Source organism: Tetrao urogallus, assembly GCF_951394365.1.
Source record: "Tetrao urogallus genome assembly, chromosome: 2".
Classification (NCBI taxonomy): domain Eukaryota; kingdom Metazoa; phylum Chordata; class Aves; order Galliformes; family Phasianidae; genus Tetrao; species Tetrao urogallus.
Window position 1 is genome coordinate 79,715,026 of NC_136814.1, and position 18,241 is coordinate 79,733,266.

Consider the following 18,241-nt stretch of genomic DNA (forward strand, 5'->3'; position numbering starts at 1 on the left):
TTTTGAAGCCATGCTCTTTATTTCATCGTGCTATGAATGGTATATTTCAAGTGTTCCTTTTCTTGGTCTTTCAGTATGCAGAGGTGCCAAAGCAGACATAGTGTTCTTGACTGATGCTTCCTGGAGTATTGGTGACGATAACTTCAACAAAGTAGTAAAGTTTGTTTTTAATACAGTAGGAGCCTTTGACTTGATTAATCCTGCTGGAATCCAGGTAGGTTAGTTATTTCCATTGAGTACATTTTAGAAGGAGGCTGAGGCTGGAACTGAATTACTAAAGTTGTTTGTACAGTGTGTGTGTGTATGTGTAAATATATATGAAGCATATGAGGTTTTCTGTAGATATTAAGGGAATCTAGTAGTTATACAATAACTTTTGGCTATCAGAAATCTGCTCTGAGGACAGTCTGAGTGTTGACTGAGGATGGTGTTTTAATTTCTCAGTTCAAGAATACTTAAAATGTAAATAGTAATAACTAAGAGAAATTGACCTCCAAGATTTCCTTGGTGATTATTGTTGTCAGATATTTTCTGTCAGCCTTCTTACTTTAACCATTACTCATTTTTTCTACTTGTGTGAAGCTGAATGAGATTGCTGCTAGGGTTCAATAAATACCACTCTTTTGCTGCAAGGTTTACTACAGTTTAATTCTTGAGCATTGTAGTGATCTTTTTTCCTGTGAATTGTTGTGAGTCTCCAGTCTAAAGCTGAAGAAGACCTGATACAAGAGGCAGAGACTGCTAACATTTAGCAAATTATGGAAGTCACATGCCTCTTGAATTAGTTGCAACAATCTCTGGTTTTGAATGAGATATTTATTAATAATTAATTTATTATTATTGATTGATTTTAAAAGAGCAATTTATTTCAATAAATACTAATGTATACATACAGAGAGATAGTTGTTCAGCACTGAGTTAGATACTATAATATTGCAGTTATACAGATGAATAATAACATAAAATTTATACATATTTAAATTTAAAAGTGATTTAAGAATAAACATACAGTGATAATATTCTACTACTTACAGTAACAGAACATGCAGTTTTGTATATGTCCAAGTTCATTGTCATTCTATCACCAGGTTCTTTCTGCGTTTCTTAAAAATAAATGGAGGAGATTTTCTAGACAATATATACCTACTCAAAAGCAGAGAGAATATGTTATAAAACTGGCTCCATAGAAATCTCTTAATCATCCATATTTAAAATCATATTACATTTTATGCACAAAGGAAATAAAGATGTTGTGTGTACACTGCTATGACACTATATGTTTATGTGAATATGTATGTGTGTGCATAATCATACATATGTGGGAAAGATTTTTCAGTAATTTAATGCTTACTAATGTACCACAATGCATATTTCAATTGAGTCTGAACTGGAGATATGTGACTGAACACAATGATGCATTCCCTCCCAGGTTTCATTTGTGCAATACAGCGATGAAGCAAAATCTGAGTTTAAACTGAATACATTTGATGACAAGGCTCAAGCTCTGGGAGCTCTTCAAAATGTTCAGTACAGAGGAGGAAACACACGGACAGGTAATTCTGAGCAGTAATTTTAGTTTTGTAAGATAAATTGCCTAATTATCCTGATATTTCATGGACAAAGGATTAGGTTTTATGTTTTTCTGTTTTAGTTGAGTGACTGCCACTCTGTCAAAGTAAAGTAAGGAATTTCTTCATAGATAATGGATAATACGGCTGACTCATTTGTTGTACACTTTGCAGGCAAAGCCCTAACATTTATCAAAGAAAAGGTTTTGACTTGGGAGAGCGGCATGAGGCGAGGTGTTCCCAAGGTACTTGTTGTTGTCACAGATGGTCGATCACAGGATGAGGTGAGGAAAGCAGCAACGGTCATACAGCACTCTGGTAAGCGATTCACAGTACCTAGCTATTTCCTTTCTTTAGCGTGTTGACCAACGCAACTTATAAGTGGTGCTTCAACCATCTTGGAATTCTTTGCCTACTATTTATGGATTCAGAAATTTATTCTGATTGTTCAGAATGACTAAGAACTGTTTAAAGAATTTAGACTTCCAGGACCAGACATACTTTTTCTTTCTCTATCCTCTTCTCTTTGGGAGTATGGCTTCGCAGGGCTTGCAAGGAATTTTTCATGCATGCTATTTTATAAAGGTAACTTTTGGTTAATTTTTCTCCTTGCTCTGTGGACCTCAGGCATCATCATGGAGAGTACTCCATCCTGGTGCTTTTGCTAAGCTGGGCCTGGCGTTTTGAACTTTGTATTATTTAACACAAACTGCAGGAGCTCCAGGAAAATTAAGTGCTAAACTGACTTCTTCGTTGCCTTTTGAGCTGAGAAACATTGCACTCCTGCTGTAGACTGCTGAGTGTGGCATATGTGTGACTAAATATGTACTCGTTTTCACTGCTCTCAGCAGCCTCTACTGAAGTTGCCCAAAAGTCTTGCTTTTCATTGCATGAACCACCAGGAATGCAGTTTCCTGAATAAGAAGATGTGCTTCCTTATGGAAATCACTGGCATGTAAACCACAAGTGGTCATCTTGTCTGCCTCTGTGATCTGGAAGAATAAGCTCCCTAGATGACTTCTAAAGATGTTTGGCTAACCTACTCATAAAAATCTCTACAGTCCGTGTGGATAATCTGCTTTAGTGCTTAACTTATGCTGATATTTGGAAAGCTTTTCCTCATACTTTACCTAAGTATTTCTTCAGGCTAATGAAGCTGCTGTCTTCTTTTCATTTCCCTAGTTAACCAGGAAAGCAATTGATAACTGTACACTATAACAGGCCTTCATACTTGAAGCCTGTTGTCATTTTCTCTTTCTATCTTTTTTATAGACTAAACAAATACAAATCCATTTCTTTCAATCTCCTGTTGATTGTGCTTTCCAAACCTCTTGTCATTTTTATTAGCTATTTTCTTCAGATACTTTACATCTTAAATATTGTGTTCGAAGCTGGACAGAGTATTTCAGACAAAGATTCATTAGTACTGAGCACAGAGGGACCATTATTTCCCATCTCCTTTTGAAAAAAATCAAAAAGCAAATAAAAATGGGCTTATCATTTATAGTAAATGTTAATTCTTCCTTTAGCTTCCAACCAACATTTTTGTGAAGTTTCATGTTAATTACATTTTTTTTCTTTTGGAGAAATTTTTCTTTTTAGTGATTAATTGTGTAATGGACAGTTTTTCTTCTTTCCTGTTTTATGGTACAATAAAAAGAGGACAAATTATCATATGGAGAATTAGGTGGGAGAAGGGAAAGGAAGAGATGAGTCGGAGCAATAATTCTGTTAAGGGCCTAAGATACGACAGAACAAAAACTTGGTATAAAAGGCAAGGAGACTCCATTTTAAGGATTTGAAGAGGAAAATCACCTGACAAAGGGAAAGATTATGCTTTTACATCTGGTGATATGATTAAATTCTATGGGCTGGGTTCTTCTAATTTTACTTTTGCCATCTACTAATTGTTTAGTCTAAGGTGTTGGTACTTTTATAGTTACTGAAGAGAGGAACAGATTAGCATCTACAGAAAACAGCTTCTCCTATCCTGAAGTTTGCAAGCTAGGGAGATGAGCTGAATCACATCCTGAATCTGTCCTTGACAGCAGTCAATGAAGGAAAGAGGAGAAAATTTTGAAAGAAAGGTGCAAAAAGCAATTTAATCTCTCACGAGCTCTGATAGTGTGAAAGGATATCCAGAATGTGTATTCATAATGAAGGCTGAATACTGGAGTGAATGGATAAGACAATGATAGCGTTTGTGAAATACTGATCTGAGAAATGGTTATGTATGTTTTACTACGTTTCAAGTAACAAATGTTATTTTTGCAGGCTTCAGTGTCTTTGTGGTTGGTGTGGCTGATGTGGATTACAATGAGCTGGCCAAGATTGCCAGCAAGCCCAGTGAGCGTCATGTATTTATTGTTGATGACTTTGATGCATTTGAAAAGATTCAAGATAACCTCGTCACCTTTGTGTGTGAGACAGCTACCTCAAGTGAGTAGAAAATACCATTTTCCCTTTTCCCAAACTGATGCATTTGTTTATATACTGCTATACTTGTAAATGACTTTACAATACTTCAAAAACATGTTCACATAGAAAAGTTAGGTTTTGTAATAACTACGCATGGTTTGAGAGAGCAAAAGTTTTTTGTTGTTAATTTTGAAGTAACTGTTGTATTTAGTGTAATCTTGTCTGACATTTCAAAATTATAGATAGAACAAAACAAGCAACAGTCAGAAGTTCTGCTCTTTATAAAGAAGTAGAATGATGTCTAATACGAACTGGGGGACACAACTGGCCTCTTTACCTTTGGTTCAGTCTTCTGTAAGAGTGTGGGTGAAGTGTGTGATGCTGTTTCACAATGATTGAAACTAAATGTCAGTTGTTTACTCAAGAGTTATCCTTCAATGGCAAAAAAGAAAAATTCTCAAGCCTGTCATGTGCAACTCTGTGACTCCCTGACTTCTTCATCCGCTGGCTCATTAGAAGCCATATAAATCTGCAGTTTTTTTCTGTGATTCTGACAGCTAATATGCAGCCTGACTCATGCCTCTAATATTTACAGAAAGATTGAGTCATTATGCCCCTTTCTTCTTAGGAATTAAACTAAAAATATTTTGGGGGCTCATCTGTTACCCATACAATTTGTCATGGTAGAAACATCCAACTAAAAGTAGTGAGTAAAGGTTTTAAAATCCATCTAATGCAGAACAGAACACAATGTGACAACTGTAGCAATAATTGGCTGAGAATTTATATTAGTACAGAATTTTTGCTAATAAAATTGTCTAAGTATAGGTGTGTTCATATTATGGTAGGGGTCATATTTTTGAACTTACATGTTTTTTCATCTCTTTCAGCTTGTCCTCTTATTTACTTGGAAGGATATACTTCACCTGGTAAGAAACTGCCTATATTTTGCATAGGTTCATTTTTGTCTTATTCAGCTTTACAGTGTTTTTGTTGTTTTCCCTTTCCTGATTTAAAGGTTTCAAGATGTTGGAATCATATAATCTGACAGAGAAGCATTTTGCTTCTGTGCAAGGTGTATCACTGGAATCAGGCTCTTTCCCAAGCTATGTAGCATATAGACTCCACAAAAATGCCTTTGTCAGCCAGCCAATACGGTAAGTAAATGAGAAGGACTCAGAGCAAACAGGTGGGGAAGGATTAACAGAGTTTGTAACTAATAGCATTAGTGTCTCGTGGAAAATGCATCTATTTGATGTTCTTTTAACTGAAATCCAGGAAAAATACTCCAAAGAACATCCATTATTGCTCTTGTTAAATACTTATCTGCTTCTTCCTTTGCGATCTGTTCACTGTTAATCCAGTTGCTTTTTGTTCTTTTATTTGACACTGTCTTTCTTAACCACTATACTTACTTACAATATACAGCCTGGCAACAGGCTCAGTTGAGCAACAGCCTCCTCGGTACAAAGAGCTCTACGTTGTCAGGGGAAAATGGTTTTAGTGTAGAATGGTAAACTTCACTTTTTGCAGTAAGCAGCACTCCGATACCATGATTTAAGGTATATTCTCTTGTAGCTGAATTGCTGTATCTGGTCAATGGAGTGGAGATTTAAAGGACCTGTAGCCTCATAGCGTCTAACAGAATGGTAATATGTGATCATTCCTTCCAACTATCACATACAGTCCAGAAATTTAGCGGTTAGTTTTACTAGGAGGAATCAAGTAAATCCTTTTCTTTTGCATTTGTTCCTCACCATTCCACTTAAGTTTAAGTTTCAGAAAGAATCTCCTAAGTCAGAGGATATGCCTAAAAATAGACCATTACTCCAATTTAATTTAATGAAAGTTATTCTTTTTTGTTGTTGTTATTGTAAAAGCCTTTGAAATCTTCTGCCGGATTGGTAAAGATCAGATCACATGTACAGGCTTCATACTGGGATGGATGAAGTAACAATTTCTTTTTGCTGGCCTTCTCTCAGCTCACAACTTTAAAAGCTGAGGGTGGCCTAAAGGACTTTTTGAATTCTTCGATGCACCTGTACAGTTATGGGAGTGATCCTTGACGGCCTGGATATTTTTACAGCTAGGGAAGCACATATAATCCCAGTCAGTGGTATCTTGTTTAGTAATTTGTTTACATTAATATAAATCATGCATTAAACAGTATAAGTAGGACAATAATAAGATAATTAAAAAAAAAAAAAACAAAAAAAAAACCTTTCTGTTTATTTCAGGTTATTTAGAATGTTTTTATACAGTTTATTGTCTGCTGTAGAGGTGGAATAGACTTGGCAGAGTATTTTGGGCACTTAGCTTTCATAAGAAGCCAGAATATAAAACTCACTTTAGACTGAGTCAGCAAGGCAATAAAAGCATCCGGATCCTAGTGGCATAGCTATTTCATATTTGACATAACTTGCTATCGGAGATATAAATAGAATGGCCATATCTACTTTATTATTTTCTTTATTGCACTGTGCTGTGTGTTGTTGTTGATTTTTTATATGACTGTAATTGGAAAGTGTTCCTAACCATGTGGGTAATTAAGTTTTGCCTAAAATATTCATGTCAAGGTTTCTCTGTTTATGCTCATGATGCCAAATCTCTCTCTTGATTCTAGTTTTATTAGCTAAGGAGACACATGATCTATCTACCTTCTTGCAACTACTTTCCTGCATTCTTCATGTCTCCTTCAAAAAATCCCAGAGGCCATCTGCTGTGTGTTTTTATTTATTCCCAGCTTTATGACTTTTTAATGTCTAACAGTCTGAGCATCACAAATCTAAATGTCAGCAGCCACCAGTAGCTGAGGTGGGGCCCAAATACATCACCCATTGCGGGGAATACATTAAATGTTTCCTTCATTGCCTCTGTTCCTGAAAGCCATTGATAGTTAAACAGAGTATTTTCCAATGCTTGTCTAAAATGAGCCAGATGAAATAAGACTACAGATTTCTAGAAACTTACCATCAAGGAATTCAAAATATATGTTGCTTATGTAGCTCTTGGTACAAGAATAAATCTCCCAGGGTTCGTGGTCACATTCTGGCTGCCTCCATAATCATCATGACTCAACCAACTTAAGATAGGCTGTGAGTTCATTATAAAAAAATTATAAAGTGATTTTTATCACTTAACACTTTTTTTACAGAGAGAGTAGTTAAAATGCACAATATTGTTAAACATTGTTATTTCCCCATTACCCTTAAGTCATTTCCTTGAAAAAGAGCTTGTTTATTTTCCTCATATGTTTCCATGTGAAAAAATATCTTCATATTGTCTTAACAGGGAGATTCACCCAGAGGGACTGCCACAGGCATACACTATCATCATGCTATTCCGTCTTCTGCCTGAATCCCCCAATGAACCTTTTGCTATTTGGCAGATTACGGACAGAGATTACAAGCCACAAGTTGGAGTTGTGCTTGATCGTAAGGATGATCATACTTATTGAACAGAAAATGTATACATTACATTACTTTGCATGTGTTATTCCAAAATCTTTCCAAAACCAAAGTATTATTACATGGTAACGTTTAAATAATTTCAGTTTTAAAATACATACTGTTTTACTTTGTACATAGCTTAATTTTTCAACTAATCTACCTTTTACCTTTGGTATTACCTCTCAAACCAAAGGAACGTACATCTATGTAGCTATGTCAGTTGAACCATCTGTAGTCTGTGTTTACCTGCCAGAGGGCTACAATACATTTTATCCATAAGTCCATCCTACGATGTTGATTTCAGCTTTACATCTAAAATGAAATGTATTATTTTATTTTTTTTGCAGCTGGCAGCAAAGTGTTGTCATTCTTTAACAAGGATACAAGGGGAGAAGTTCAAACTGTAACTTTTGATAATGATGAAGTAAAGAAAATCTTTTATGGAAGCTTCCACAAGGTAAAGGATTGAAATTATGAAGGTTACTTTCTGAAGCGCTGTTCTTTGGAACAGAGCACAAGCAAGCAAAACTACTGTCAGTTATATCCAGTTCTCTTACAGTCCTGTAGATGACTGGACAGGCACAAACTGAAATATGGGAAGCTCCATCTGAACTTCCTTTGATCCAGTTGAAACTTTGGGAAACCCACTTTGAGGGTCAGAACCAGGGAGGAGAGAAACAAGTTGCACAGCGAGGTTGTCAAGTCTCATGATATTCAAAACACAACTGGATGCTTACTTGTGTGACCTGCAGTAGGGAGCTTGCTTTAGCAGGGGGTTGGACTAGATGATCTCCTAAGGTCCCTTCCAACCCTTACAAATCTGTAACTCTGTGATTCTGTGACACACAGGCTTACAGATCACACAATTCAAGATCTCTGAAGTTCTAGTTCTTCTTTGGTTATGGAATGTAAGGCCTGTGTTGAACCAGTGTAAAAGATGGATTTGTCAAGATTGTGAAAGTGGAGAGATAAATACCACAATGCATCATAGCCTATCTGGCTCATGAAAGAAAAAAAGATAAACTGGGAAAAAGGAAAAGGAAGATGTGATGAGAATTTTTTTTCTGGGAGGGTAGAATGTAATGATTTGGATCCAGTAAGAGAAGAGGAAGATTTTCATAGAATCCCAAGGTTGGAAACGACCTGTAAGATCATCTAGTCCGACTGTCTCCTCATCACCGTTGCCACCACAAGCACTAAACCATATCATGCAGCTCCTCATTCAGACGCCTCTTGAACACTGCAATGATGTAGCCACAGAAACTAAGTAGTTACTGGCTTGTAGATGAACAAGGAGCCAGTATTGGTAGTTGAATAGAATATTGAATGAAATTTATATGATTAACATACATAACATGTATATTTACACATTTTCCATGTATGCAAGGATGCTGGTATATTTTTGGCTTTAGATTCACTGGACCTGCAATATTCATTGTTATTCTATAATAATACTATATATATTATATAATAATATATTTAATGATAATAGTAATATTAATGGAAGGAACAAAAATAATGAGAGAGAACATGTAACAGATTGTATAATCTGTTTCAAATTTAGAGTGAACTCACATTTTTGAATTGTCAGAATGGCTAGTGAAATTTGCCTTTGCCTACAAATGTGGCAGTTTTGTGCTTGCTTTTAAGTGTTGTGGATCAAATTATGAAAAATTGATCCTGTCAGACTTTGTTACCTCTAGACATTGAGAAGTTTTTAGTTCAGGCTACATGCATGCCTAAAACTACAGCTTCAGAAATATTTTCCTGCTGTTAAGCATATGTGTTTAAAGGCAAGAAAGTTGCAATATTTTCAGTAAGCTGAAATACACATCCTGATGTTTTCTCTTATCTGCCTTCTGTTTGGTTTAGTTTTTCCTCTGATTATTAAATATGGCAGCACTATAACATTTGTTTTCTTTATGATACCCTCTCCTGCATGACCAGTTACTACAAGCATTCCTTTGAGGGTACTGATAAGGGGTTGCTTCTGTTGACTTTGTGATACTGAAGGCTAGATTGTGAAGCATGCTTTGCTACAGCTGAAGGCAGGGAAAGCTAGCTGGTGCCAGCATTACAATGTGTTGAGACTTGATCTGTTTAAAACGCAGCATTATAAAATCAGTTAGTACTATAAGAGCTATTGTTTTCTTCAGAACTTGAGAGAGGGTAATTATCCAAACTGTTTAAATATCTTGTCTAATTGTTGCAGTGTCTATAATTTACTTAATTACTGTTTTCCTATATGTAAAGAGATGTTTGTCTTGTGACATTTGTAACTGCTACTTATGAGTAGGCTTGGATCACACCTGCATTATACAGCCTCTATTTTGCCTTTGGCATGTGTCTTTTCACATTTCTGTTTTTTTAGTAGCTTAGTTGGACAACTGAATTATCAGGAACAGTGTTAGTCTATTGAGCGAGAAAAAACAGTCAGCAACGACTAGAGTATGTATTGTTTTGCTTTAAAAGTTGTGTCACCTTATTGCCAAGGAGTAGTGAAAAAACAAAATAGCATTCATATCAGTGTGAGAGATGAGACCTCCATTATTCAGATCAGTGATATGAAGCTCTCTACCTGCTGTATTATCAGCAGTCTGTTTTAAGTGTCAACTGCTAAGTTCATTGATGTTCAAAGTCACATTTTTCCTTTTAGTTTCTCTAAATGTAATAGAGGTGAGGAGAATTCTTTGATAGCACTTACACTGAAGCTTGTGAATTGGTGCAAATGGGGAACAACCTGCAAGCCCAGCAACAACAGCAATCTTGTATAACTGTTCACTACATTTGTTGATGAATGCAATTAAAGAATTTTGCATTATTTTAATTGTTACATGCACTCATACATAAGAACAGAAAGCATTCTGAAGGTGGTGAACAATGCTCAGAAGTAGCAGCTATTGGCAAATTACATTAAAGCTCTGAAACTACAAATTCTTGCTTACGCAGCTACATCTTAAGTAAAATGATCCATGCAGTGTGCTGATCCCCCTTCTTCTTTACCCAGAAAGGAATAAAAAAGTCAGATTTTGATAGTATTTGAAGTAACTGGAGTAGCTTTGACTTAAATATCTTCTATTTATGATTTTACACCACGTAACTGAGCAGAATTCTCTGGGCTTTCTCCAGAATGATTACTGAGATTGTTGCATGAGTCACATTAATGATAGCATCATGGGTCTCCCCAGCTCGTATGCTGGGAAAGCCTTGTGTATCAACCATGTTGATTAGTTCCTAATAAAGGTTAGAAATAGTTTCAACTGGATGAAGAAAGGGAAATAAGATTAACACATTTCATAAGGTAATTTTGTAATTTCTTCTACCATCTAGTTTCAAAGAAATGACAAATCTTTAAAAGACGAGATGTTTTCCAAAATGTCAAACATTTTTGTGGTTTTTGCTAGATGACTTACTGGCTCGTTCAGTGAAGCACAGCTAACTACACCTAACCGTGCGGAGAGATTTACTTTGGCGTACTTGAATGCTCTGTGTAACATAGCTATGGTGAAAGCTGTTGAATCTGGCACGTCCCATAGGAAAAATCCTGACTGCCTCAGACAGTCATTAGGCTTGTAACTGAATGTTTTGGAGAGACATACTTCTTCTACTTGCTTATTATTACCATGCTAGACTTCCTTTTTGATTGCACTTTTGCAGTAGTTACCCACAGGAAATTTGATAATAGTTTTATGTCTTTCTGCTGATGTACGTATGGGATAATACTTTGCATAGCTTATTGATGTGGTTCATTTAGCAGAAAATCAGAACACTAAATCAAACTTGATCTTAGAGAGAGAGATTAAATTATGTTTGTTTTTGTAAAACTTCATGCCTTCTGGCACTGTAGATGGTCAGAAGTGATGCTTTATTTTAGTGTGCTTGAAACTGAAGAGAGCATTTCTGGTAACATTTTGTTGAAAACAAAATCAGATGGCATTGAATACAGAGATGCAGGATTGAATGCAGAGATGTGGAGTTGTCAGAACTCTTGGAGTGGGTCCAGAGGAGAGCCATAAAGATGATCAGAGGGCTGGAGCACCCCTCCTTAAAAAAGTACTGAGGGAGCTGGGCTATTTAGCCTGTAGAAATGAAAGCTCCAGGGAGACCTGATAGCAACATTCCAATACTTATAGGGAGCTTATAAATAGGAGGGAGAGAAAATTTTAACATGGTCTGATAGTGATAGGACAAAGGGGAATGGCTTTAAACTAGAATGGGAAATTTAAGTTAGATGTCAGGGGAAATTTTTCACCGAGAGTGGTGAGGTACCAGCACAGGCTGCCCAGAGCTGTGGGTGCCCCATCCCTGGAGGCATTCAAGGCCAGTTTGGATGGGGCCTGGGCAGCTTGATCTAGTGGTTAGTAACCCTGCCTATGGTAGGGGAGTTGGAACTGGATGGTGTTTAAGGCCCCTTCCAACCTAAGTCATCTTATGATTCTATGTTTTATTGACTATCAACAATAGATTTGTGTTAGATTTGTGTGTAAGGAATGAAATTAAAGCTGGAATTCAGAATTGGCATTAAATCAGTAATAAAGGGACCGAGTTGGTGACTTGGGGGAGTCCTTAATATTTTTAACTGCTTGGATTGCTGCTTCTTTGGATGGGTAGTTGATGCTCTAGTAGTCATTGATGTTTGAAGCTTTACAAACTGGTGATCATGTTCAGCAATATGATATAGATTTACCTCCTAAGTTTTGTGTGCAAATGAAAATGAAGTAACATGCATTCTCTATGCAGATGTATTTTGCTTTATTTAATTTGTGACAAATAATTAATGTTTCAATAGAAAGTCTTGCACATTTAGTACCTTTTAGAACTAGTCAGCTGCATCTGTAGTGTCATTTGGTGCTGCCATTTATCTGTAAAATTCATGTGTATGATCAAATGAACGAATATATTATGTGTAAATGATAATGAATTTCAAGATATGGCATAGTAGTGTTAATTTTATTTTGTGGAGAGCTTAATTTTTATTAACAAAATATACTTAAACTTTCTCTGTTATCTTTCCACTGTATTTTTTACTTGATTGGTGAACAACAATAGGAATTAAAAAACCACTCATTTATACAGTGCTGAGAATTGAACTGTGATGCCAACTGAATTTCAGTTGACAAAAAATTAGGACAGTTTCGAAAGTCTTAATTCCAGTGATATAAAGCATAACTACGTAATGTTTAGAGAGTTTGAGATAAGCTGTGTTGATGCCTTGGAGACAACTCCACATGGGAAAATATTTAATATGAAAAAAAAAACCCAACAAGCAAATTCCCAGGAGATTTTTCAGTCAGTTGTTGACTCAGGACATTTATGGGAATCGCTGTTTCCACTTTATGCCAATTTTTTTAAGTAGTCATTGAATAGCAGTAGGTTTCTGAAGGGTTATACGCAGTGATGACAGAAGCCTTAAAACATAAATATATAATTCAAGGATTTTTACAGCTGGTCCTTATATGTTGGCATTTGAACAATTATATCGATAATATAATGTATATAAAAATATATGCCCACATGTAAGGTATATAAAACTGGTAAAAACTTCACCGTTGCCTTACGATGTTCTTCTGTCAACTGCATATTAGATTAACTGAAAACAGAAACCCTGTTTCTGTATTGGAGATGCCTGAAGGTCTTTTGTTTTTATACATAGAGAGGAAATTCACCTGTATTCATTACGTGGCCACATTAGGTGTTTTGCTTACTTTGAACAATAGATTGTCCTTGTCTGATATTTAATTCTGTACAGTCACTGCAGGATAAATGACTGTAATCACTGTAAATTTTCAGAATGCTAACCTTTGCTTTTGCTCCTCTTGTTCTTCTGAATACAGTTTGCTATGTATAACCCAAACACTGTTCTTGTAGAATTACACTCCTCCCTTTGTTACAGCCATTCTTTTCTCTCTCTGTAACTTCACTTATTTCCAGTAATTAATCCTTTCTCCTTTGTTTTTGCCTTATTTTGGCATAGATTTTTGCAGTGAAATTTATCTCCTGGAAATTTATTTCTTGCTTTTTCCATTATTTTGTTTGTTTAAAAAAACAATTATATATATATATATATAATTTTCTGGACAGGCTATTCTGTTCTTATATCTCAGAGTAACTAGTAATGAGTCATCTGAGGATACTGAACCCTGGATTTCTGGATCTGAAATGATCTACTCTGTGAACTACAGACAGAATCTATTAGTCAGTCATAGACTCATTAAACCTCTTGTGTGGCCCCAGCCATTAGAAGAGAACAAGCAGAGCTTACATTCATTTCCTCTTTAAAATTCTTTTTATTTTTGACTTGTATATTGTCCTAAAGCAACTTTCAGGCAAGCTTTTTTTAAAAGAAAAGATTTTAATTTTTGAACATTGCAATTCAGCTGTTATATTAAGTAGTACTTACTAACTGTGCCTTTGTATGCATCTTATAGATCTTTAACACCTTTTAAAGAAGTTACTAATGTTGGAATTTTTCCTTGTCTTGAAAGTAAATCAAGATTATCAGGAAGAAAATTTAAAACAGTATTATTTCAGCAAGGAAATACTAGTTAAAATACTAAATATGTTCTTTCTAAGTAATGCCTTAAACTTTTTTTCAGGTTCACATTGTTGTCACTTCATCAAATATTAAGATTTACATTGACTGCAGTGAAATACTGGAAAAGCCAATTAAAGAGGCTGGGAATATCACAACTGATGGCTATGAAATACTTGGGAAACTTCTGAAAGGTGACCGGAGAACAGCAACAGTAAGAGATAAATGTTAATCCATACATTAATTCAAACTCTTTCGTGAGAAAAGTCTTTAGAAGTTAAGAGCTGCTAAATAAGTAGTCCCACACCCAAAGCTTATAAGTTCCTGTATTGCAAGATTGAAGGTACTTAACTGAGAAATAGGTAGGTTTTTATTCTAGCAGAACTGCAAGAACTGAAACCTAATAGCTGAAAGTTGAAGTCAAGTAAATTCAAATATGAGAATAAATATTGTTTTTTGTTTCTTTTTAATAGGGAAAGCAGTTAGTCATTGCAACTATTCCTGTGGATTCCCCATTGGTGGAAAATTTTTAAGTGAAGATTTTTTTGTTTTAATCTCCTACATGACATTCTGTAATGAAATAGTTTTAATTCTGGCAAGTCCTGTAATCTGTCTTGTGACAGAGTAATCCCCTCTGGCTTTGTGATCTATAAACCTATGAAGAAAAGTAGTGGCTGCAATGAAGGGCACATCAATTATCTTGATGAATTCACTATATATAATGCATATTTAGTGCTATTAGCCAGGCTTTGTATTAGAAGATCTAAGGTTGCAATCTGGTCTGTGTGTGCAAAATCTAACACCTGAAGAAGATTCTTGGTGTTCACCTCCAAATGTGTGATAGTATATATGAAATTACAGGACTATAGCTCTTGGGTGAAAGAGAGTAAACTGTTTTTAATGTCCCTATTTGAAGCCATTCTGCAGAACTTATAATTTAAGTATTGTTCACCTTCTCCACCAGGACATGCGTAAGCATCAGATCTTGGAGTTAATTGCAGCCTTAAGTAGGATTATTTTTAAATAATGTCTTAAAATAATTTTTGTGTCACTGTCAAAAAAAAAAAAAAGAAAAAGCATACAAAACAAACAAAAAAAAAACAAACAAAAAACCCAAATGTGTGAATGATGTTAATTACATTAGAAATAAGTTGTTTTAGTAGTCAATTTTAATGCTATTGCCACTAGATTTTGTAAATATTGTTATTGTTCAAGGGTTCTCCTTTCTCTTACAGTTAGAAATCCAGAATTTTGACATTGTATGCAGCCCAGTTTGGACTAGCAGAGACAGATGCTGTGATCTTCCTTCTATGGTAAGTACTTATGAACTAGAGACTGCTCAGAACATCGTTAATGATATCATATATAACAATAACAATATTAGCCTGCACTGATAACACATTTGAATCTCTTGTGAGAGCAACCAGTGAGCAACTTTGCATTTCAGAGTTCTGCATCTGAGAAAGATTGCAATGTGCTAGATTGAGTGTAATAGTGAAAAGTGTCAAGCTTATATTTTGTACTTCAGTGATACTTAAGATCCTAGTTATTATGAAATGAATAGCTACATTATGTTTTAATAAGTATGTTAGATTGGCATTTAAAAAATAACTGCATAATCAGCTCAAGCTGATTGTCTAATGAAAATAAATGCTAGAAAAACAGAAATTCCTTATGGATTTGGTTTTGCCCATGTTTCTGTTGCTACTGCATTATACTGCTTGCAGAGAAAATAATTTGCTGAAAACACGAAATATATTTGGAAAGCACTGTTTCACTCTGAGTTCTACAGTAATCAAAACCAGGATAATAGAGAATCTTTTTATTGTAGCAAAGTGTGCTACCAACAAGTACTTTCATTTAAATTGACAGAAAGAGTTGTGATTGAATTTTCAGAGAGATGAAGCAAAATGCCCAGCTCTTCCAAATGCTTGCACCTGTACTCAAGACAGTGTGGGACCACCAGGACCCCCTGGACCTGCCGTAAGGAATCATTTGCTATAGAGATTTTTGTATATTTTTTTAATTTTTAAATTTATGGAACAAGTTTCAGATTAATCAAAGTGGAAAAAGGTAATTTTGGCTTGCGCAGAAGGAAGTAACACCAGCTGATTTATTTCAGTGTGTCTTGTGAAACGTCTGATAATCCTGTTCTCACGTTTCTTGAATACATGAAAACATTCACCAAATTTTGTGAAACGAAGATCAGTCAGAGAGACAATTGGCAGTCAACAAGTTCATAACTTCATGTTAATCTGTTCTCATTTTGTCTTAGTTTATAACACAACTGGGCAGCTCCTTCCACTTTCATTTGCCTATATTTGTAAACCTTTTCCCATACTTCCTATTTAATCACTGTGAATAGCTCCTGCTTGTTTGTTAGGCTGAAAGAGTCTGTCTCATTTTCAGCTGTCTTGTGCTCCACGTACAAGAGGTTTTAGTGAAATGTGCAAATGCTTTTCTTAATTGCAAGGTCAGGATTTCATTCCAAGGAAAGAGTCATTATCAGGCAAATAAATGAATGACTTGATAATAATCTATGGAATAGATATACTTCTACCAATTACTATGAATATAAGGGAGCTGTGTTCTGCTCAGTAGTCCTATTTTGATGCCAAACACTGTGTGAGTAATACGAAGCCTGTTTAAGTTGCCTAGCAGTCCACTAGAGAGGTATACAGAGACTTTGATGATTCCTCTATCTAAAAAGACTGAATATAAACTGAAGATGTGTAGATCTGCAAGGACAAAATTGACAATAATTTTAGTGGGTTGAATTGGCTAGGCTGACACTTATATGGCTTTCCTAAATTTCTGTGTAATGCATCTTTTATATTCTTTTGCATTCTGGTCTGTACACTTCATAATTTTGAGCTTTCATGTAAGAATTTGCTTAAAAAGATTAATAACTCACCAGTGTGACGTACCTTTGCTTTTTCTGAACTAAGAAATACATTTTCTTTCCAAATGTTTAATTTAGGGTGGCCCAGGTGCTAAAGGTCCCAGAGGTGAAAGGGGTTTGACTGGATCATCTGTAAGTATCTTCATGGAATGCATCTATAACATCGTGACATGCTTGCCTATATGAAAATTTATACTCTAAGTTCCATTCTGAGCTAAGAATGGATATTAAAAATTTAACTGGTAATATTATTTACATGTAGTTCATCTATGTAAGACTATGCATACGTAGCCTAAGTACATCAGAGGACTGGATCATATTTATGGGAGTGGTACTACACATTCTGCAGCATTGTTGTCCTTTCTTCTGTACAGAGTACACAGCTATACTTCCATTTAACACTGCCAGAAAGTACGTGTTGGCCTGTGACTGCCAACCTGAATCAAAGAATATTGTGTTCTGAAGTATCAGTGGGTCTCCAGGCTGCTGACTTACTCTAATGCCTAACCCAAAGGACTTTGCATTTACAGATATAAGAAAACACTGCCATTTATAATCTTGTTTTAATTTTCTGCTCTAAGGGGCCACCTGGTCCTCGTGGTGAGACAGGTCCTCCAGGCCCTCAAGGTCCTCCAGGTCCTCAGGGTCCCAATGGGCTTTCAATCCCAGGAGAACCGGTGAGTGGCCATTTGGAGTGTGGTTAACAGTGTCACTGGGTCAGTGGTCTTGGGAAAAGGGTAGGAGCTTTGCACTAATGTTCATTTTTCCCCATGATACAGTAGTACTGTGAAACAAGTCTTATAGAATAAAACAATAGAATCCTCTTTCTGGATGCTGCATGTGCTTATAAAGTGCTTATGAAGGCACGGGATCAGATTGCTGTGATGCACATTGTGTTACATTTTCTCTTTTGAGAATTTCTGTGTAGCATTTTCTCTTCTACAACTTTTCTGTGCAGTTTCTAGGCTTTAAAGTTCTATGACTCATAATTATCAGACTGTAGCGCAGGAAACTTAAGTGTGCAGTGCTGTTCTGAATTTTATCACAGATTCACATGTCCAAATTCTATTTTCTGTGCTTAAACCATTACTCAGAATTTCAGAGGCAATATGTGTCTAGATTCAGGCATCCAAAATAGCTCTTAGTTCCTTGAGGGATTCTTGGTGACAGAATGTATATTTTAGTGGAGGATTACTTTTCATTTAATGTATATACAGTTAAAGTATAAATGATGTTGGCTTAATTCTGTTAACACAAGGAAATATCACTAGATTGTGCTTTTTAAAGCAGATAACACAGGAATCCTTTGTCTACATTCTGAATGTATTAACATAACTTTATCTGTATTTTACTAAGTTACTGTCTAAAAAGT

The 18,241-nt window shown here is 35.6% G+C and overlaps 1 protein-coding gene across 1 annotated transcript in view; it reads left to right on the forward strand.

The window, feature by feature from the left end:
- COL12A1 (collagen type XII alpha 1 chain) overlaps positions 1 to 18,241 on the forward strand; it is a gene marked incomplete at both ends in the record, with an annotated part of 96,101 nt that overhangs the window by 60,120 nt on the left and 17,740 nt on the right. Inside the window, 13 exons of the mRNA XM_079532661.1 lie at positions 75 to 214; positions 1,430 to 1,553; positions 1,743 to 1,886; positions 3,843 to 4,007; positions 4,877 to 4,915; positions 5,005 to 5,143; positions 7,278 to 7,420; positions 7,783 to 7,892; positions 14,032 to 14,181; positions 15,203 to 15,280; positions 15,864 to 15,950; positions 16,948 to 17,001; positions 17,451 to 17,546. Of these exons, the coding sequence (XP_079388787.1) occupies positions 75 to 214; positions 1,430 to 1,553; positions 1,743 to 1,886; positions 3,843 to 4,007; positions 4,877 to 4,915; positions 5,005 to 5,143; positions 7,278 to 7,420; positions 7,783 to 7,892; positions 14,032 to 14,181; positions 15,203 to 15,280; positions 15,864 to 15,950; positions 16,948 to 17,001; positions 17,451 to 17,546 (1,469 nt within the window). The remainder of the gene's footprint in view (positions 1 to 74; positions 215 to 1,429; positions 1,554 to 1,742; positions 1,887 to 3,842; positions 4,008 to 4,876; positions 4,916 to 5,004; positions 5,144 to 7,277; positions 7,421 to 7,782; positions 7,893 to 14,031; positions 14,182 to 15,202; positions 15,281 to 15,863; positions 15,951 to 16,947; positions 17,002 to 17,450; positions 17,547 to 18,241) is intronic.